At 34.4% G+C, this 23705-nt stretch overlaps 1 protein-coding gene across 9 annotated transcripts in view; it reads left to right on the top strand.

The window, feature by feature from the left end:
* PCDH9 (protocadherin 9) overlaps positions 1–23705 on the top strand; it is a 918758-nt gene that overhangs the window by 777363 nt on the left and 117690 nt on the right. Inside the window, exon 5 of one of the 9 annotated variants that reach the window (XM_019827787.3) lies at positions 3160–4101. The exons of 7 other annotated variants lie outside the window; for them this stretch is intronic. In XM_019827787.3, the coding sequence (XP_019683346.2) occupies positions 3160–3218 (59 nt within the window). In that variant the 3' untranslated portion in view covers positions 3219–4101. Of the gene's footprint in view, positions 1–3159; positions 4102–23705 lie in introns of those variants that run through there. One more of the 9 variants, XM_045053994.1, reaches the window with a different exon arrangement.

Raw genomic sequence — 23705 nt, 5'->3', positions numbered from 1 at the left:
AACTCACAGACCGTGAGATCGTGACCTGAGCCGAAGTCAGACGCTTAACCGACTGAGCCACCCAGGCGCCCCTCTTAATTTTTCTTTCTGATAGTTTTTGTTAATGTATAAAAACACAACACAATTTTTTATGTTGATTTTGTGTCCTGCAAATTTGTTGAGTTTTTTTTATTAGATATAACATTTTTTTGGTGCAGTCTTTAGGGTTTTCTGTATATAAAATTATGGGAGCTTTTTTGCAAATAATGAGTTTTACTTTTTTCTTTCCAATTTGGATGTCTTTTATTTCTTTTTCCTGCCTAGTTTTGGGTAGACCTTCCAATATTACATTGAATAAAAATGATAGTGGTGGGCATCCTTGTCTTTTACGTGACCTTAGAGAAAAAGCTTTCAGATTTTCACCATTGAGTATGATATTAGCTGTAGGCTTGTCACATATGGCCTTTATTATGTTGAGGAATATTCCATCTATATCCACTTTGTTAGGTGTTTTTATTATAAATGGATGTCAAATTTTGTCAAATGCTTTCTCTGTATCTATTGAGATGGTCTTATGACTTTTATCCTTCATTTTGTTAAGGTGATGTTATCATGTTGATTGAATTGGAGATGTTGAAACTTCATGCATCACTGGAATAAATCCCACTTGATTGTGGTGTATGATCTTTTTAATGTATTGTTTAATTTGGTTTGCTAATATTTTATTGAGGATTTTTGCATCTATGTCCATCAGGGATATAGGCCCATAATTGTCTTTTTTGAGGTGTTTTTGTCTGGTTCTTGTGTTAGGGTAACACTAGTCTCATAAAATGAGTTTGGAAGCATTTGCTTCTCTTCAATTTTTTGGAAAAGTTTGAGAAGGATAGGTATTAAATTGTCTTTGCATGTTTGCTAGAATTTACCAGTAAAGCCATCTGGTCCTAGACTTTTGTTTGTTGGAAGGTTTTTGATTACTGATTCATTCTCCTTGCTAGTAATCAGTCTACTCATAGTTTCTACTTTTTCTTGATTAGGTCTTAGAAGAATCTGTGTTTGTAGGAATTTTTCCATTTCTTCTAGGTTTTCTAATTTGTTGGTGTATAATTAATTTCTTGATCTTTGGTATTTCTTTGGTATTATTTGAAACTTCCCCTCTTTCATTTCCAATTTTATTTGTTTAAGCCCTCTCACTATTGTTCTTAGTGAGTCTAGCTAAAAGTTTTTCATTTTTGTTTATTTTTTTGAAGAACTAGCTCTTAGTTTCATTGACCTTTTCTATTGTCTTTTGGAATTTTTTGAGCTTCCTGGATCTGGATGTCTGTTTCCATTTCTAGGTTAGGGAAATTTTCAGCCATTGTTTCTTCAAATAAGCTTTCTGTTTCCTTCTCTCTCTCTTCTCCTTCTGGGACTCCTATTTGTGAATGTTGTTCTGCTTGATGTTTTCTCATAAGTCTTTACTTTTTTAAATTTTTGCATTAAAGTATCTTTATTTTTTTTCTTTTTGCTGCTCTGTTTGGGTGAGTTCCACTGCCCTGTCTCCCAAGTCACTGATCTTTTCTTTTGCTTCATCTACTTTGCTGTTGAACCCCTCCAGTATATTTTTCAGTTCAGTTATTGAATTCTTCAACTCTGTGACTTCTGTTTGTTACTTGCTTATATTTAGCATCTCTCTATTGAAGTTCTCTCTGTGTTTATCCATTCTTCTCCTGAGATTGGTGAACAGCTTTATGGCCATTAGATTGAACCCTTCCTCAGGTAAACCATTTATGTATGTTTCATTATGGCTTTTTTTCTGATGTTTTATCTTATTTCATTTGGTACATATTCTTCTGTTTCTTCATTTTGCTTGGCTCTCTGTATTTGTTTCCCTGAATTAGGTGAGACTTCACAGGAAGACTGAGAGTGTGTTTTAGTCCACTATCTGTGAAGTGCCCTGGAAGTTATAGTCAGCTGATAATTGTCTCTTTGATTGTTTCAATCCTATAGGGCCCAGAAACATAACTGCCCCTAACCACTAGAGCCAGGCCTTCAAGAAGTGTCTTCTGTATGGAGTGTGTGCAGTGTGTGCACTTACTTGCTTTGGTGGGGCTGTGGGGGGGGGGGGGGGGGTGGGCACCGAGCTGGAGCAAGCCCACCTGCCAGGTTTAGTGGGGCAGGGCCATGGGGAACTGCTGATTTGAGCATAGTGAGGCTGAGGGGGAGCACCAGTCCAGGCAAGTCCACCTGCTAGGATTAGTTGGGCAAGGCTGCAGGAGAGCACAAAGTCATGACAAACAGAGCTCACAAGGTAGAATGAGAGCACAAAATGGTGTCTGCCAGCACCTCTATTGCCAGAGAGAATTCCTTGCCCTTGAGAAGAGGCTCTAAGGTTAGCCAATGAATCTCCTTCACCTAGGGTCTAGGCACTCTTAAACTTGATGCTTTTGTGCTGGGTCCCTAGGAAAGTGAGTCTTTATGTGGGCCCTTTAAGAACAATGTCTCAGGGGGTGCCTGAGTGGCTCAGTCAGTTAAGTGTCCAAATGGTGATTTCAGCTCAGGTCATGATTTCACAGTTGTGAAATTGAGCCCCATGTTGGCCTCCACCCTGAGTGTAGACTCTCTCTTGGTATTCTTTCACTCCCTCTCTTTCTGGCCCTTCTCTCTCTCTCTCTCTCTCTCTCTCTCTCTCTCTCTCTCTCTCTCTCCCTAAAAATAAAAAACATTTTAAAAATAAGAGTCTCAGTTTCCTACTGCCCTTTTGGTCTCCTACACACAAGTCCCTTTGGTTTTCAAAACCAAATATTTTGGGTACTCATCTTTTCAGTGCAAATCCCAAGAGCTAAGGGTGTCTGCTGTGGACTCAAACCCCTTGCTCCTCAGGGATATGCTCCCCAGCTCTGCCATCCCTCCTGCTTGAGGGTCATGACACAACGGGGGAGTGGGTTTTGACTAGACTCCATCTCTGCCTCTCCTACCCATCTCGATGTGGCCTTTTTACCCTTTGTTGTGGAGGGGCTGTTCAGCTAGTTTTCAGGTGTTTTTCAGAGAGATTTTTTCTATAAGTAGTTGTAAATTTGGTGGGCCTGTGAAAGAGGTGAGTCCTCCTACATTGCTGTCCTCAACTGTCCTCTTGATTTTGTCTTTAATAAGAATTAAGTATTGAACTAGCATGTTATCAAATGTTTGCTACTCTTTTTCTAGGGTTACCAGCTGGACACTGGAATAAAACTCTGTTGATGGACTTCCTGTTTCAAACATAAAAGGATGCAGATATTTTAACCTGCAACAAGCATAAAGAAACATATTTTTAGATATCTGTTTGTGGTATTGAAACTCTTTCTAGCATGTTAATATCTTCTAAAATATAAGCTCTCTAGTATTACAAATTATTTTTCTATTAGCACAACAAACTTTCAGTGAAATTCTCATTATATATATACAACTCTCAGCTCCATTTCTTATAAAAATTCTTTTCAAAGTATCTTCTTTCTAATGCATAATATTCTTGGCTGGAGAAAGAAAAAGTCTTATTAGGAAAAAGCAAAATAATATCTTTCCTTGTGGAAGCTTTCTAACACTTAAAACTCATAACTTCATTTCCTCTGCCTCTAAGCTACACTATGTAGAAGTCACTCCTAGTAAGTTATAATTAGACATGTAGGATAATTCTAATGATGTCTTACAACTGATGAAATCAGTTTCAGCCCTGTCTACCACCTGATTACCATGGAAACCATTGCTGGCTAACCAAGTAATTCTGATCAAAAGGAATTATTATTAATCCTCCTAGTATATGTTGGATAGGGATTTGCACAGCTTTTGTTAAAGTTTCTTGTGGAGGCTGAAAGGTCCAGTAAGGGTAAATATTAATTCTTAATGTGCTGGAGAGCAAGAATGGCTTAGTCTCTATGGGGCACAACTGGCTCTTGGTAAATCAGATATTAACAGATTATAGGATCAGCCTTGCACTACCCAGGGATTAGAGATAAACAGGTGAATTTGTAGAGGAGGAAAATAATTTCTAAAGCTGGCTTAACCAAGTCATTGCCTTGTCAAATTGGAATTTAAACAAGAAAGACAGAATGAACAACAATTAGAAATTTGTTAAATAAAAAGGATGCCTGGACGGCTCAGTTGGTTAAGAATTCTACTCTTGGTTTTGGCTCAGGTCTTGATCTCATGGTTCGTGAGTTTGAACCCCATGTAGGGTTCTTTGCTGACAGTGTGGAGCCTGCTTGGGATTCTCTCTGTCTCTCTACCTCTCATCAATCTCTCTCTCTCTCTCTCTCTCTCTCTCTCTCCCTCCCTCCCTCCCTCTCAAAATAAATAAATTAATTTTAAAAAAGAAATTTGTTAAATAATATTTATGTAAGTCCCAAGAAATTGAATGATAACGCTCAACAGTTTTCTCCTTCTTTGCCTAAGTAAATACATGAGATGGTGTGGAGGATGATGACTAATGTCTGATGAGAGGCATAGTGCTGCATAGGGATCTTTTTTACGTATCTACATCAAGATATTTATCATGCTATATTGTGCACTTAAAAATGGCTAAAAGAGTAGATCTCATGTTAGACATTCTTAACTCATTAAAAATGCAGACCCAAAATAAAATAAAATGTAAAAATTGTGAAATCAGACTTGACATAATAAATACTGCCAAGAACTGAAAACAAGCTCTTAATTAAAAGAATCATCACGCAAACTCATGTCATGTAAAGTTGTGACAAAACCATAAGTATTTCCCAAACTTTCAGTTTATATTCCAAGACCAAAAATAAAAATACATGAAAACCAGGACTATTAGTTATGTTAGCATTTTGTCACTATTAATCACGAACATTTTAAAACTCTTTTGTCTCGCTGGTTTGTTCGTATTACAATGAGTATATGGAAGCTCAAGATTAATAGCAATGTGAAACTAATTCATTCAGACCAACTGAAACTTGTAACCTTGAAAAAATGTCATAGTTTTTACGATTATGTCAGAATTAGAAAGATATACATTCTTTGACCAATTAAAATCCATTATCAATGACGACTAAAATTGTTTCAGCATGTTGGCCAAGGAATGAATGAGTTTGTTTTGAAATGCTCATTAAGTATGTGGTTTTGTCTTAAATCCATTGTTTGTGAATGATAAGATAAAACCAAGCCATTATTTTCTGAACTGTTTCTTGGCCATTCTTACCTTGAATGTTACTTTATATATTTCTTGTCTGTTTTAGTTTTCTGGTGTGTGTAGTTAGCCCCTTGTTTTGCTCTTGTGTTGGCATTCAGAAGGAGTCAGAGGGTTGAACTGGCACTTGGGCCATGCATTTTTGGCGTGCCCTGATTAAACATGTTAATTTCTGCAGCTGTGTAAACTGAAAAAGGAAATATCATGTGGATGTGCCTGGAATTAGGAGCTACCATTTACACCCTTTGCTAACTTAATAAAGTTAATCGTGAAGGTAAATTATGTCTATTTAATATGGATTTTTTGGTCAACAGTTAATTCTCAAAAATCTGAAAAGAAATAATGTTATGGTGAGCAGAGGTGCCACTATGGGAGTCCAAACAATTTCAAAATTGAATTAATCATTATCACTAAACTAATATTTTATACTAATAATACCTTTAAAGCTCATGACAAAATGATTTAGATCAGATAAAATTAATGAGCAACAATCTAAAGAATTTATTCTTTTAGGCAATTCCATTCGAGTAGTTCTCATTAGTCTGAAATCTAGAATTTACATATTTGAATAATTAAAGTATTTTATATATTTCATAAGCTATCCCATCCTTCAAGAGATCATCCATTTCTTTGTTACCCTAGATTTATTTCATTACATCCTTTTTCCATGAAAAGAATGCTGGTCCATGACCTAATGAACAAGGAGGAGAAATATTTTTGGACATTTCTCCAACTAATTAATTAAAGAGCTGATTTAACAGTAATCTTTGTCTAGAAACCTCTGTGGTTTTATGTAAGAGGAGGAACATATATCCTCTCTTTGAAAGACTAGAGTATGCTGTTTTATCCCCACTTTTCTCCCATTTTTCTTAAGAGTGCATCTATATACTTTGGGTATTGTCCAGGGACCTTGGTGGTGATCTCTAACATTTTAGGTATATACTTTCTCGGGCAGCCATTGCAAGGTACTCACAGGAGAGTCAAAGCCAATTGCTGTCCGTAACAGCCAGTTTTGATACAGTCATGCTTTGTCACTAGATAAGAAAGTTTCTAGAAGTAGGAAGTAGAATCCTGCCCCATACCTTTATGTGGTTGGAAAACATAACAGGTAAATTTATGGTATAGATACAATCAGATACATTTGTCTAGCATTAAGTTTAGATTAAGGACCCAACTAGTTTATTCTACTGGAGTAATGTTTTCAAATTTGCTATTTGCATACGTAACCTGGCAGCTAGGTGTAATCTAAGGATATATAAAGAAATGGTTTTAAGATTTATAATGTAAAAACCTAGAAACCTGTAGAGTAGAAAAGAAATGTAGTACTGAGAAGCCATAAAACATACACTGCTTCTACCCAGTTTTTTTTTTAAAGATACTTTTAGTGTTTTTCATTATTCACTAATGATTATTCTTTTCCTCTTTTAATTCATTAAAATAAAAACCCTAATGAGTTTAGTGAAAATATAAAGTAATAAAATATAAAAGAACTGGCTTAATGTGGTTTTTGTTCTGAAGATCATTTTTATAAAGATAGTTTATTGGCTTTGGAAACTCTGTCCTTGCATTTATGAATTTCAAAACAAACCCCTGAAGTTAAAACACTCTATGTCTGTATATATTTTTTGAAATATCTTTTAATAATTATTTAAGAGAAACCAATTCTGTTAGAGTGGAAGAATTTATTTAAAACGTATCTTGCTTTGCAAAGTACATGCTAAAATTAAACAATTTTTGCTTCAATGTATTTTTAGGTGGTTGTCCTAATAATTTACTGCCCCTCTTTACAACACAAAAATATTAAAATAGACAAAAAACTCACCCTAGTCTCTTAAATTTTCATTGCTTTGAGAATACAAAATTTGTCTTCAGCTCTGGTGGATACTTGTGAAAACATTGGCAATATTCAGACTTGTTAATGCAGCTTGTCTGCCCGTACCCATACAGGAAGTACTCCATTCGCCAGAGATCGTACAAATAACACACTTCACTTGCTGGTGAAGTCACATCCAAAGAGTGGTTTTAATGTTCTAGAGATGTAAATGGAGTGTATGGTAGAATGGCAATAAAAAAGCAATTTCATTTAGGAAAACTCATTTCTTAGTGTATATCCTGCAAAGGGATATTGTTTGATTAAAATAAAAGACATTAAAATTCAATAAAGACAGGATGATCATGGCTGAAGAAAGTTGAGTCATTTTAAAGTTAATTATGCTTGCAGTTGATCTTGTGGCTGTGTGGCTGATATATGTGATGTAAATCTGTATGTTTCCTTGAAATCATATCATATCTCTATGTTGGATGCATGGAGGAACATGCTGGCAAAGAAGAAAATTTTTTTAAAGGCACAGAAAATAAGAATAAGAACATGAGAGGTTCTTTACAAGAAGAGGTTTGAAAATAATGTTCTGTTAGATACATTTGTCACACATTTTCATTAATGAAAGAAGAAACGCAAAAGAGCTTATTACCAAGGATGTAGAAGACCTGGTCTATTTGAGTCCCACTCCATCCATTTGTTACCTATGTGCCTTCAGACTTGACTTTACGGCATTCTGAATTTATTTTCTCATCTATAAATTGGAGCTGATGGTGCTGTTCTACATATATCATACTGCAAAGAACATAAAAGCTTTATATACATTGTTAAATTAACCTATTTCAAAATATCTTTATTAGTCTATAGTATTTATAAATGTAATATTCGTTACAGAAATTGATTTAACTCTTGAAGTCTCCGCCAAAATCTAACAATTATTTCTAGACATCGAACACAAGTTGATAATAAATTAAGCAATGCCCTAATTTCTTTTAGCAGTGGTTTGGGCAGTTTCTCCTATAAATCAAAGTAGCAAGTGACATCAGCATTGGTATATATGCCTCTTGGGTCAAAAACCATAAATGCACAAGGGAAATTCTGAGACATTCTTTTATGACAAACATGCAAGATCTCCTGATACAATCATTACTGCATTGGCTGAAGTTGGCCTGCTTGTAGCACATGAAGGTATACATATATACCAACTGTTGGTGGAATAGCTCACATTATGTGGAGAGAAATTCATTCAGTGTAAAGAACTATTCATCAGTTATGCCATACGTTTAAGAATCCTTACTGCTTTTTTTCTTTTTTACCTCAATGTGACTAGGCATTTTATCTTGTGTGATATTTGTTTACCTCAAGGTAAACTTTAATTCACTCAACAAATGTATACTTGAGAAATTAAGGAGAAAATATAAACTTACGTATAGACTATAATGGGTTGTAGAGTTGGATTCAAAAATAAATTCTTCTAACCCTTTATTAACTCCCTTAACATAGTAGAGCTGTGATAGCTATTTGGTGGCACGAAACCAATTTGAACCTCATGAAAGCCATGGACGACTTCAAAGGATTTGGTGAGAAACTGAAAGGGATGTGTATACAAAATTTTGTATAATTTATAATAGGCCCTGAGCCCTTCCTCTATGAATAAAATCGTGTGGAACAATAAGCTCTTATTTTAAAGAATAAACCCTAACTAGAATCTCTCAATTTAAAAAACAACAACAACAAAAACAATAACAGCTGTGGCAGCCACTGTTTATTGACTGATGACTGCATGAGAAGCAGCATACCTTACATGTATTTATATTTTAATGAGCTAAACAAAGATACTATTATATTACTAACCACATTTCATAAATGAGATAAGTGATATCTATACACATTAAATTTCATCCCAAGTTCGCGCAGATAAGAAATAACTATTTCAGATAAAACTCAGGTAAACTATGGGAAATGAATTAAAGCAGTTCCTGTTTTGAAGACACGATGTTGGGCCAGGAATGAAAAATAGGGATGTTCCTAAGGAAAATGGCAACTCCACACTGAAAATCTAAGAAGGAATGAGTGTTTAATCTTATGCTGAGTCACAACGTTTGTGCAGAATTTTCTGTATAAATGTTTCTCCTTGATCTTGGGTTTCAAACAGACCCGCTTACTTTTGTTTAGGATCAGACTGTCCAGATTATAAACATGATGGGGTGTATTGAACCAAATGTTTCAGTATTGGGCAGAAATATCCTTCCTCATCCTCCTTGACTATTCTTAGCTACCTTTCTTACTGAATTGGTTTCATTGCTAGTATTTTAGGACATGCTTGCTGTTTTGATAACCCCAAATCTTAATGACTAAACACAATACCATTTATTTATTCTTATATCACTGTTCAGAGTGAGTCTGAGATGAGGTTTTTTTGTTGTTACACAATTGGCTAGGTCTTAGACTCCTCTCTCAATCCTTTAACTCTTTTAGACAAGTAGAGAGATATGGAAGAGGTTCATGTGGTATTTTATGGGCTGGGACTGCAGATGATGAATAACAATGCACACATTGCATTGGTCAGATCAGTCACATATCTGCTATCCACCAACAGTAAAGAATGGGAAAGTTTTCTTAATGAATGCCCGGAGGAAAAAAAATCGTTTTGTAAATAATTAACCAGACTTCCATTTTGTCCTAGAATGGTTTCCTGATTGAAATAAGCTATCAACAATTATTTAGCATGCCTTCCCTTACTAGTGCCTAAATAAATAGGATACATGGTGGGAATGCCCAGTTCAGATAAAATAATTTGCTTCTGATGTCAAAGAGTGGCCAGGATGCTCTTTTTTTTTTATAAATAAACTTTTTGTTGAAGTATAATATAGTTAAATAAAAATACATAGAAGTGTACTTGCACAAACTGAAAACAACCACATAAACAGTGCCCAGATCAAGAAACAGAACATAACCTCCATCCAGAATTTCTCTTAGGGGTCCCTTCCAATTCCCTTTTAGTACATGTCTTGTGGTGAACATACATGTGGAATTATTTTAGGTATATACATATGAATGGAATTACGGAGCATAAGACATGTTTTATTATTATTATTATTATTATTATTATTTGTTTGTTTGTTTTTCAGCTTTAGCACATACTGCCAAACCAAGCAGCATTCCAAAGTTGTTAATGCCAGTTTACATTCCCACCTACAGTGCATAAGACTTCTGGGTGTGCTACATGCTCTCCTCCTTGGTATTTTATGTCTTCTTCATTTGGGCCATTCTATTGGCATATAAACTATTTCACTGTTATTTTATTCATATGTCCTCAATGGCTAATGTTAGTAAGCATCTTTTTCAGTCACAAAGTGTTCTGATTTATGTGATGGGAATCCCACTCCTAAATGTTATTTGTTTCTGTTTAATTTCAAATTATGTCTTGAAAATTGAGAAGGTGCCATTGTGTTTTCTCTCCCTTGTTTTTAACAAGATCAGAATGCAGGAACTGTCCACAGGGTGAGATCTGCATCCCAGATTGTAGTTTTCTCATCATGAGGAAAGTGGTAACAGGGGACCTGGTATGTTTGATCATAATTCCTTTACTGCACACCAAAGAGAATCACCTATTGTCTATTCTCACCTGAACTTGGAAGGAAAATGTTTTATTATGACTGTTTTGCCATTCCTAAAATTTTTAGCTTCTGAAAACAATGTTCATTTGAAGAAATCAGTAAGAAAAATCTAACACACCATTGAATGGAAATTGCTTATAAGCTTTCTCTCTTATAATTTTTCTTTCACTTCAAAAGAGATTACAATCATATGTTATATATGAGTTTAAGCAATTTAAAGGTATGGAACTTAGGCCTGTACTATCTTTATATCAAGAATTATAACAGTTTAATTGAAATTAAGGCACAGTTTAGGTTTCCATACTCAACTCGATATGAAGGAATGACCTCAGAGGTGAAGTTAGTATACCATGCTGTGTTCAGGAACAGAGTTCAGGATGTAGATGTTGAATTGAACAATCCAGAAGCAAATCTGGGAGGCCTAGAATTATTTTTGGAACCAAAAATGGATAAAACCTCTAACGGTCTCCAACACTACAGAGATTATGATGACTATCCCCATATGTAATTTAAATTAAAATAACACTGAGCCATAAAATAAATATAAGAAATTTAGCAAAATGAGGTTTATTATTATGGTTACCAGGCAATGATTTTTTGTGTCCCAAATTACTTTGAAAAATAATACTGTTGCTTTTCTGACAGTCCTAATACTGTCAAATCTGTGAGCTATTAGAATGAAGAGTGAATCTCTGGTATCCAAGGGTCCCACGATAATACTAAAGAGAGCACTAGAGAAAACCATCTTCTGGCTTCAGACATTGGTTCCATTAGGATCTTCCAGTGTGCCTCTGCCTTCAATCATGGGCTCCTAATACAGGATTTCTCTTCTTAGCTATTCAGCTTTTTGTGAATATCTGTGAATGATTAAAACAGAAACATCTTGTAGTTCATCCATTATTCTCAGGCAATATATAATCTCTCTAGTCTCTGCTTTGTCTTAATGAATTCAATTTTAATGAATATTATGTGAAAGTACTTTGCTATATATAACATTAAAGCCTTAACGTGTGAGTGAACATGAAATGGGTTAATCTTCGTAAAGTTATTAATACATCTTAAAGTATTATCACCACTTTAACATATTAGTGATTTCCCTACTCTGACTTGGCTCATGTGATAAGAAAGCAATTAGAATACTACCAATACAAATATTATGATAAGAGTTTTATATTGAATTACCAGCTTTGATAAAACCCTGGTAGTTTCCATTTAATAACTGATTTATATGCTGTAGATAATGTACTAATATCCACTATGGACATGATATTTAGGTAATCATATATCCTGTTTTTCCTTTTCCAAATGTATCTCCACTTAAAAGGAACTGGTTATAGACAGAGCTCCTTTGTCAAAAGCACAATAATTTATAGTTTTACTTAATTCTCCACTCACAAATAATGATTAATTTTACCAGCTACTTTCCTAAACTTATTTGCTATTACCCCCCCAACACATCCTGCAATACAACTTATTTTTAAACAATGAGCAGTCTTCCCAGCCCATATAATGAATTCCTTTGCACTTTGTCATCTTCCCAGAATGACCTTCTTGACTTGTGATTTCCACATTCCTGATTTCTCCTTTCAGTCTTAAATCAAACCTCACTTTCAATGTAGCCTATACTGATTTCTAGGCAGTCAGACATTTCCTTCTTTGGACTCTCCTAGCACATTTTTTTTTCCATGCTCCATTGTAGCATGTTTGCATTACTATTGAATTATTTTTATAGGTCACTCTCCTTCTTATAGACTAAGAATATGATTCATAGACTCCTACTATTATGGCTGGCATATCATGGAAATATTCATAAATGTTTTTATGAATGAATGACTGTGTTACAGTTTAGCTTTAGAAAATAGCTTACAAATGAAGTTAAAATGTTTGAGGGGCACCTGGATTACTCAGTCAGTTGAGTGTGGGACTTTTGGTTTTGGCTCAGGTCGTGATCCCAGGGTCATTGGATTGAGCCCTGGGTCGGGTTTTATGCTGAGCACGGAGCCTGCTTGAGATTCTCATTCTCTCTCTCTCTCTCTCTCTCTCTCTCTCTCTCTCTCTCTCTTTCTCCCCCCAACCCCTCTTGCCTACTCACATTCTCTCTCTAAAATAAAATAAAATTTAAAATAAAACATTTGACCATTATTTTCATTTTATATCAGTGCCATTTTAAAACGTACATATATTCTAAATTCATGGAATTTTTAAAAAATGATGGCAGTTTTTACTACTATATTTCAATTTTCTTGGCTTTCTTCATACTTTTATCTAGTTGACAAGCATTGATCACCATTATGTGCTACACACTGAATTCTACTAATGATGCAACAGTGAACAAAACTGAGAAATTTTCCACTTTAATGTACCTTGCTTTAGAGTCAGGGAAAAAGGAACACAAAAAAATGAATATGTGACATATGATGTCAACCCAAGAAATGCACAGCTGCTTTGATTAAGTTTAAAGGACAATTCATTTGAACTTACCTTCTAAACACTGAAATTCGACTGAGAATACGAACAAAAATTATCTGATACATTGTGTTTTCTATGTAAAATCCAGAATGCTTATACCGGATAAAATGCCCTGGATATTTGTCAGTTTAAAGAGAATTGGGGAGATTCATGTGAAGATCTTGTCGGAAAAATGAATCAGAATCACATAAAGTTGCCTTCATTACAGATTTGATCCAATTCTTGAAATTTTCAACCATTTTCACAGACTATCTTGATAATTTTGTATTTTATATATTTCTATTGTCCATATACATTTTAAATTAGAGTAACATTGGATCTAACTCTATCAACACTACTGTATTTAGCCCTTAGGTCTAAAAAATTAATTGTTGCCTCTTGACCATAGATAATATCTATCTGATCATGCTGTTGGTTTCAAGCAAGATTATCTAAACAAGAGGTCAGTTAACATGATTGAAATAAAGATCCAATTGTGAAAGTCTAATCAACACTCTTTCTTCAGTTTTTACTAGGACAAATGCTTATTTGACTAGCTCTGCAACTTAATATTACATCTACAAAAGAGAGCCTTCTAATTTAAGAGTATATAAAAACAAGAAAATATATTTTACCTAACTTAAATGTGGGCAAATTTGAATGGAACCAAGGTTTGAATGATATTTTTAATACCTAGCATATTAATACATGAAGTGTGATATTTTGTATTGGATAATAAGCATTATAACATTACAACTGATTATAGCTCAGGTTCTCAACTCCTACAAACCAATTAAGAGATACACTTTAATATGAATACATACATGTGTTTAAGTGTATGTCAAGAAAAAATTTGTTTCCGTAGCATGTGAGTTGTTCATATTAGCACATAGGCATTATTCTCTGGTCTCTAGATCTGTTTATGAAATAGATAAATAGCTTGAAAAATAAGTTTCTCATTAATTTTCAATTACGTGTTAATTACGGTAATTTTTATGAGAGCATTTTTGTATGTTAAGTTAGATTTAAAAATCTGATGAAAGTGAGGGAAGATTAATTGCTTAGTAATCATAAATACAAAAATGTGAAAACTCCAAAGGCACTAAAATTAAACTAATAGTTAACGTTTATTCTTTTAATTAACATTTGGCAAACTTGCTATTGCAAGTTAGTGTGATATAATTTAGTTGATGAAAATTATAATTGACATTTAATAAGTGTGTTGATTAAAATATATGTTGTTTTGTCTTCCATTTCAAATGACAATTACCTGCTTAAGCATCCCTTTCATTTCACAGATTAATAAGAACAATAGAATTTTAATATTCTTCTGGCCCCAGGACTGTTATTTATATGATTTATACTGCACAGGATTTTCCCAGTACAGAATTTACTACCTTGTAGTAAATTAGACATCTTCCTAAGGGCATTGAGCCATATTTTCCTGGTGTGCACAATCTATGCCCTGGGAGTAATTGAGGCACATTGGGAGCTGTGTGAACTCGTACGGACCAGTGGGGTGCTATTTAGTAAATAACTACTTGGACTAGATGGTAGTCACCATTTCTTCCTCATTCTGAAGCTATCATTTTTATTTTCCAAGCACTAGCTACAGTTCTGCCTCCTTGCTTTCTCATGTCTTCCGTCCCACGTTCACCTGTGATAGGAACATGTATTGGGTCACAGAGCGCTAATACTGAGAGGGTCCTGACAACTGAGAAGGGCGGGACCCAGAGTAGGAATTTCTCTTCTATCTTTTCATCTCCTCCAACCATCTTTTCCTCTTCTTTGCTTTCTGTAAGGATTGATGAAAAATAAGTTTTCCCACCACATTCATTAGTCTTTTCCTTTGTAGCCTGCGTTTTTCTTCCTGCTGCATCCTAGTACTTAAAGAGGTCTCTGTCCAACTTACCTTTCAGGACAAGACATTAATTCATCTAATTTTACTAAATATTGCATATTTTAAAATTCTAAACAATAGCTTTCATGAAAAGGAATTTTATTTAAGAACATCAACCGTATTTTTATAGTTAGAGTAAAAACTGTGAAGAGTTGACTACTATTGCTTTGAAAGTTTTCATTCTCTACTTGCCTCAGGTAAATTAACTCCAATCTCAGGTATCATGTTGTCATAAATTCCCAGAGGCAGCTCTAAGCAACCTTCTCATCTCATTTTCTACCGGCCTGTTGGATTTTCATGATACATTGGGCATATTAGACCTGGCAATGCCATAATATTCCATTTGATTCAAAACTTCTGTGTAGCTAAGGTTTACCTAAATATAAACATTTGGCTAATAAATATTATCTCCTTTATTTTCTAATATTTTCTTGAACTCAAACTTTTCTTGAACTTACTTACTTAGAAGTAAGTAAAAAGAATTTGCTTAAATAAAACATGTTTCCCTATATATAAAAGAAATTTCACACAGAAGAAAACTATACCATTAATATCTTTGAAAATACAACCAACAGAAAAACGTCTTGCCATTTGAAGCATATTCCTCGAAACTATTTAGAATTACTAAATTGAATGTAACAAAGAAGTATTGTTAATCATCAAAACCAACATTTTTAGAAATCTGCCCATTGACCAAATTGGCTTATCATTTCACTGGTCTTGTTTCTGTAGTCTATGAAAGCGTAGAAAGGAGCATGATGAAGCACAAACCCTAATAAATCTCAGAAGTCATTACAATGCTATTGCCCATGTTTTTGCAAGGTTTTCTTTTTAAAGTCTCTCTGCATATCACCGGTGCTTTTTAAGCGATCACTTAATGTGTTTGTAGGTATCTTGGTTTCAAAATATAGCATATTGAAATGAAGTATGTTCTACTTATTTAGTAGAATTAGTTCTACTAATTAAAGTAGAATTTAGTTCTACTTTAATTTTGCTAAAGATTTTAGTCAGCATGTATTGTTAAACCATTGTATATTCATGTTATACAGGAGAAAACTAATATTTGATTAGTAACGTAGTAAGAGCCTTAAGAAGATCTATTAATATTAGATATGCTGCATGTCCTTTATGGACTTACAATTCTAACAAACTATATCATTGATAAATAGACATAAACACTGAACAGTTTGAATAGGACCAAACAGCATAGTGGAATAAAAACAGATTTCTTTGAGTTTTGGTCTCTTCTCTACCATTTGCTAGCTTTGTTATCTTGATCAATCTGTTTAGCCTGTTTGAATTTTAGTTGCCTTTTTATAAAATGTAAATATTAATACTTATAGCATTGATATGCTAATTAAATTAGCATATAGAGAGTACTTTGTATTGTTCCTTACACATAGAAGATGCTGAATACATTTTAAATCGTCTTGTTATGAGTCAAAAAAAAGCCTCAAATTTTTCTTCTTTGAATAAGGATGTGTAGTAATAGGAATTTATGCACAATTATAGATGCAGATTTGAGCTGAATAAAAAATTATTCTGGGGCATTTTGGTAGCTCAGTCGGTTGAGTGTCTGACTCTTGGTTTCAGCTCAGGTCATGATCTCGAGTTCCATGAGTTTGAGCCCTATGTCGGGCTCTGTGCTGGCAGTGTGGAGCCTGCTTGGGATTCTCTCTCTCCCCCTCTCTCTATACCCCTCCCCCACTCATGCTGTCTTGTTTCTCTCAAATGGATAAATAAACCTATAAAACTTATTCTTCCCCTTTCCTCAGACCGACATACATACACTATCACCACATTTCTTCAGAAGGCGTAATTGGTAAGATGTACAGATATTGCAGTTTTATTTAAGCAAAGTGTTCAAACTGACATTATTCAAGTATGCCTTATTGCTAAACTGTAGACTTGCAAATTTATTTGTGAATTTGTGAATTGCTGCATCCAGTCTCCTTATGACTTGGGAATTAACAGTTCAAATTTCTCCTGAACTTTGAGAGGAGGTTTTTTTTTTTTTTTTTTTATGCCTACACCCCAGAACTTTTGTGCCTGTGTCTCACTTTGAGTCGGTCTAAAACTGTAATACTTACCACATCATATTTTAAATGACTGTTTACACGTATAGCTCCCTCCAGTTCATTTAGCAACATTCCAAGACTCTGCTATGTGTCGGTGATAAAATGAATCAAAAATGTTTATTGTTATCCCAGAGGCAATAGCAGGGTAAGGAATCAGAGAGAAACCCTTGATGGCAGGACCCTGTCACCATGTTGTTGTTGCCTGGCTACTAACACAGGGCCAATGTCTTTTCCTGTACATGTACATGTTTGCTGAATGAATGAATGAATATACTGTTACTCCCTCACTGGAAGAATTTAACATCTTTAAAAATGCATACTCCACTGTCCCTTGAAGAGAACACTATGCAGAGCCAAGATTTGCAGCTGGGAGGAAAATAGAGGACTAGTTTCACTCTTTCTTACTCTACTTTTAGCTTAGCCTATTGTTATTCTGACCCAAATTTATTTTATTTATTGATGTCGAAATATGCCCTGATACTATGATCCCATTTTTTTAAAAAAAAAAGTACAAGTTTGTCTGTCGTTAATATAGGTGAATATAAACCAGAATACTTACAGTACCTGTCATTGTGTGGTTGAATTAAGAATAATCTTTATTTCTCTAAATGTTTGTAGTAAACATGTATTATTTTTAGAAGTAGGAAAAAATAAGCTATTTTTGAAGCAGAGAAGTAACTCGGACTAGAAACAGAATGTATAATGGCCAACGAGTCTGGATTTGTGCCCATCTACATACACAAGTACAGTTTCTAGGAATGTTATTTATCCTCTGAGGCACACTTACCTCATGGTGAGGAGGATGAGTTGATGAAGGTACATTTGATTTGCCTCACTGGTATTTGCATTCCTCTGAATAAGCCCTGTAATGCTAAGGATGATCTGGATTCTAACATGCTAACTTCACGATCTGTGCTAGTACCTTTAACAAAATGTCCTTGACTATCAACAGCAATCATTGCTGTGAGCTTGTCTGCTAGTGATTCAAACCAGTTGACCTCAGTCTTAAGAACTTTAAAAATAACCAGCAAAAGTTTTTTTTTCCCCTTCTCTTTAGCTACAGTCCATTGTTCTGTGTCCTTATATCTTTTGACATATGAATGATGTCCTTCCCTTAGTCACACGGTTACCTTGAAGATATTTATAGACCGAGTTCAGATCCCTCTGAGGGAGCTCTTCAGTTTGCACTCTTCAGGCTCCATGTTTTGTATCCTCCAAACCTCCTTTGTAACATATTTATTCTGGCAAAAATGTTCTGTATTAAAAAAAAATTTGGGGGGTCTATTTTTCTTACCTACTGTGGGTGCAAAACAAAAAAAAAACAAAAAAAAAGCGAAAAAGGAAATGAAAAATCAAAAATCAAGTCACACCAGGAGATTTTTGTGGTTCACATAGTCATCATTGCGTATTACATAATTTCTCCCACCCCCACTCCTATTTGTACTGCTGCTTCTTCAGGAAATGACATTGGCTTGTTTCTCCCCATGCACCGAATTCTTTTGTGTACATTCTTATTAATCCCTTTTGCTTTCCTCAGATGTGTCATTCTTTAAATGCTTTATTTATCTATGGTCTGAGTGTAATCTTATATTTTGCTAAATTGCAGTTGTATCAGAATAAATTTTACTGTATAAACATATTTTGCCACAAAGCAAATAGGACACAGTGTGCATTCTTTCTTATTTCAGGTCACCATTGTAAAACTGCGTGTGCTAGAACTAATTTAATCATATGCATGCTACAATAAAACTAAAGTTCTCTTCCCTCTCTTCTTTATTTTATATCCGATTGTACACAATGAAAATGTGGCTATGAATCCACCAAATGTTTAGTTATTTTTATGTATAGATATATTTTTCACAAATTTAACTTTCTTTAAATGTTGAGGCATATCTTAAAAAGATTGATATGTTAATTGCTGTCAGGTCTGAGCTAATACTCCATTTTTATTGACTTGAAGTGATTGGTAAGACAAGAGCTGAATTTAATAACACAATTGATGAAAAGGAAGAAAGACTATCTGGGAATGATATAAGCCCATTAACCCTAGATATCTCGTACATGCATTCAGTCACTCAGCATCTATCCAGTTGATATATATAAATATAAATTTCAATCTTTATCATAACTCTATAGTAGTAATTTTTTTTTTCTCTACTTGGCCGAGGAGGCAGCTGAGGATAAAAAGATTAACTTTCCTGAAATGTGTATTAGCACTCTACTGTCTTTTACATTTCACTACATTTGCAGACTAATGTTTGTCAATAAAAAGATGACACAGTTCCAAGGTCTGTCCTGAGGGAGTTCAGAGTGCTACAGTTTTACATCCATTCTGTATAGTCCCTTGCCAAGACCTTGATCTAGTTTCATGGGGCTATAAGTCAAGCTTACAGTAAAAAGTTTAACAATTTTTGTATAAAGGTTGTGCAAGGACATGTATTGTTCCTTATGACCTTTGTTAATATTTCTAATATGGTTATTATTAATTTAAGATAAAATTTTATGACATTTATAGATTCACTGATTGTGATTTTTCTGTATCTTTTATGCATTGGGTTATACAGAATGAAATCAGATATTTAAAAAAGATTGTAGACAAACATGATCCACCATCTAATATGGAGATTCATATACAAAACTTCCACTGAACTTTTTCAAAATATCAGCAAAAATGGGATAGCTAAAATGCTACTACTTATAGCCAAATAATGTTTTGAATACAAATATTTTTACAATAAAGAAGAGAGAAAATTATCAAGCTTTAGCTTTCAAGTTTACTTAATAATGTTTGATTACCTCAAAATATATAATGCTAGTTCTCCAGTTGTATTCTTTATATGTATTGCCATTTTTACTGAGCTTGGCTCATTTTCTGTCATCATCATCAAAAAAACACATTTACTGAGGGTGATCCCCCTTGGTGATGACTGAGCTTACCATGAAAAACACCTGTGAAGTAGAATACTCGATGCCAAAGTCTCCCAAACTTGGTTGATGGGCTTCTTTATAAGATTAGGTTCATTCAATCCTCAATGAACCACACTTAAAAAAAAAAAGTGGCTAGGAAAGGTATATTTTACATTCTCAAAATTTTTAATAGATAAAGGAAGCCATTCTGTGAGGATGCAACTCAAATGGAAATGGGGCAGTTACCCAGATTTTATTCCTGGGCTCCTGACTTCCAATTTACAACTATGACAAGAACAAACTTTCCTATCTGGAATTCATACAAAACATGAATCTATGTAAACCAGTGAGCTGCTAGTTTCCCATACATGAGATTAGATGGATTTGAAAAGACATTCATTTGTAGGCAAATAAAAGAGATATAATAGCAAACAAGTCAAGTAACTAAAAAAGCTTCATTTTGCCAATGAATGTGCAGGCAAGAGGTACTATAGATAATCAAGGATTATGCATTAGGACTTAACTGTTACGATAGTGATAAAGCTTTGTATTCAGAAGTATTTACCATCTATATTAAACAATTATTTTTCACAGATTCATGGCATACATTAGTAATTTAGAAAATTAGTACCTTTACAAGTGTTTTTTTTCTATTTACGTAAAAAAATATTTTGTTAATCTTTTCAAAGCAACAGTGTCCAATTTTCTGATGTTGGCATTGTCACTGAAACCTGTTCCCTTTTTCATTTTTCCATATGTCTGTATGCCATAAAAATGACAGCACATAGCTCACTGACTTCAAAGTAAATATATGATATCAGAATTTATACAATAGATAAACTAGACAGTAATCATGCTATGTAAGATTCTGTGATAAAATGCTCTAATTATAAATCATGTTAAAGAATTGTTTTTAATGTGGAACTCCACTGGTACATTTAGTTTCCACATATTTACTCTTAAAAATAACAATGATAATAATAGTAATAATAATAATAATAATAATGAATAGTGGTTTCAGTGAGTGAGTTTTCAACATTACATGGTGTAATTTTCCCCATGTTTACGAACAGTATCAATGTAAACCTAAATTTGTACTGTTCAAAGGTCAAGCGGTAATCTGGAAAATACAATATATTAAAATAGATGCTTGAATAAATTAAAGGACTATTTAAATAGTAACCACTTCAGTGGAGGTATTCTCTCTAGATGTGCTTTAAGTTCAGAGAATATACTTATGGCTCATATATTCTACTGAATCTATGGTTGAAAAAAGATAAATAGAACTATGCTGTTTACTATTCTCCTCAGACTGCATTAACATGCAGAACCCCAATTCTCTGCTTCTGGCAGGCAATATTTTTTTTCTTTTTCATTAATGCAATGAGTTGAATAGAAAGAAAGAATCACTGTCCTATTACCTACTAAACAGACTAGTGTCCACGCGGCCAATTTGATCACTTTCTTCCATAATCAGTATTTAGTATAAACCAAGAAACATTTTGCTCCTACCTCTCCATTTTCTATCATGGCTATCAGTACTGATCAGCTTCTGTCATTACAGCATTACATTATGATGGACATGTTTATAATTAATTAGACTATAACTTAGCTTTCATTAATTACATTTTGGATGGATGTCTTCATTTCTTGCTGCTGATGAGATTTGATAGGGATTAGAATTCTTAATGAACTTCAGAAGTCACCCCTGTCTGTTCAACCAAGAGTGTATTTACCAAACTTCTAGTAGGATAACTTTTTTTTTTCCTTTGGTATACCACCCACAGATGTCCAAATGCGTCTAATTTATAATAAACACTAGTTATTCTAACAGGAAGGATTTTGTATAAAACTATTTCCCCAAAAGTTTGGCCTGCACATATACATGTAAAATGCTATGCTAGATAATCCTAGTAACCTGAACATATACATTTCAGCTACCTCCTCAACTCCTAAGACATAATTTATGCCTTAGGAGAATTTTTTAAGAGCACTTTTGTGAAACAAAGGCACATTCATAGGCAAATCTTTTTCCCCCCATTTTCTGAAAATAGGTTAAGCTCTGAGGCCATTGGGATGGATTGTCTTCCCAAATAAATGGACAAAAGGTCTTTGATTAGATTGGAAAATTAAAAAAATAAACTTGTTATTTACTAGCTGTGGTTTGTTGGATTCTTGCTTTTATTAGTGACAAGCCATCGGAAACTAAGTTACACATTAGTGCGAAAGGAAGTCGCTGAGACTGCTGCACCATTAAATGTTATAACTTCAGAAGGCATTGGGAATAAAAAGTTCACTGTGACCAAAATCGTCCAGCTTTAATGGTCTTTATCTGTAATGTCTTTCACAAAGCTCTTTAGGCAGGAAGAGAGATGAAGTTTTATTGGTTTACTAGTGACATATATTCAAACAAGATATGTAGTGCAATATTCACTATTCTTTTGTGTCTAACAGCAAGTACCATAAAATGATGAACATAATAGAACTTTAGATTTTGAATTTTTCATTCAAATTATGCAAAAGAGTTGTTCTGCACTGATACTAGCATTCCATTTGTTATGGTTTGACCATCCTGTGCAAAGACATTATTTCTTTAGCAAATGAACTGAGATTGTATGTATTGCTTTTAGGTATAACTGCAGGTATCATTGATGAAGTTTCCAGGTATCTATTTCTTCACTTTTCAGTAGAGTAATTAAAAGTAAAGATTGACTAGTATAATTCTAAGCATTGCTAAGATCTTGTAGAAGTTTACATAGATTTAGCCCCATGCCTCTTACCCTGCAAATTCTGAACAACTTTAATGTTTGTTTATTTTTGGAGGAGAGAGAGAGAGAGAGAGAGAGAGAGAGAGAGAGAGAGAGAGAGAGAATGAGTAGGGGAGGGGCAGAGAGAGAGAGAGGGAGACACAGAATACAAAGCAGGCTCCAGGCTCTGAGCTGTCAGCACAGAGCCCAACATGGGGCTTGAACTCACAAACCGTGAGATCATGACCAGAGTTGAAGTCGGATGCTTAACCAACTGAGCCACCCACGTGCCCCCAGACAACTTTACTCAGAGGACAATCAAATAAAATGATGAGTCTAATAATATGACGACCTTTTCTTTCTCTTTTTTTCTTCTTATTTTTAAAAACATAGATGTGTATTTGTTTTGGTAGTATAAACTTTGGGCAGTGTACAAGGAATGTGTAATAGGACTTCAGAATTATCATGAACACTTGTGGGACAATTGGGAAATTAGCAATGTTGCCATCCAGTGGCACTTAATTCAGGTTAGGTTTCCATTTTCTGGTCTGTGGCCTTTATAAATGATAGAGTCTCAGTGTTGGAGGAGACCATCTGTCCAGGTCGCCTGAAGCTTAGATTCTTACTATATTACTCCCAAATGGCCTTTCACACAATGTTTGTATATCTCTGGGGAAAGGAACTCACACCTTCCTCTGAAGAAACTCAATTTTCTTAGGCTTGCTCAGATTATAAATTTTGTTTTTTTTCAAAAATGGAATAAAAATCCATTTTATCATTATCACATACTTATCCCACTTAGGATCATACAGAAAAAGTCTAATATCTCATCCACATTAGGGGCCCCCAGGTGGCTCATTAGTTTATGCATCTGACTCTTGGTTTCAGTTCAGGTTGTGATCTCACGGTTTGTGGGATCTAGCCCACATAGGACTCAGCACTGATAGCGTGGGGCCGGCTTGGGATCCTCTCTCCCTCTTCCTCTGCCCCTTTCCTGCCTGTGCTTGCTTTCTCTCTCTCTCTCTCTCAAAATAAATAAATAAAATTAA

The sequence above is a fragment of the Felis catus genome, chromosome A1, assembly GCF_018350175.1.
Source record: "Felis catus isolate Fca126 chromosome A1, F.catus_Fca126_mat1.0, whole genome shotgun sequence".
Lineage (NCBI taxonomy): Eukaryota > Metazoa > Chordata > Mammalia > Carnivora > Felidae > Felis > Felis catus.
The sequence above is the reverse complement of the archived record's forward strand: the minus strand, read 5'-3'. Positions and strand labels throughout refer to the sequence as shown.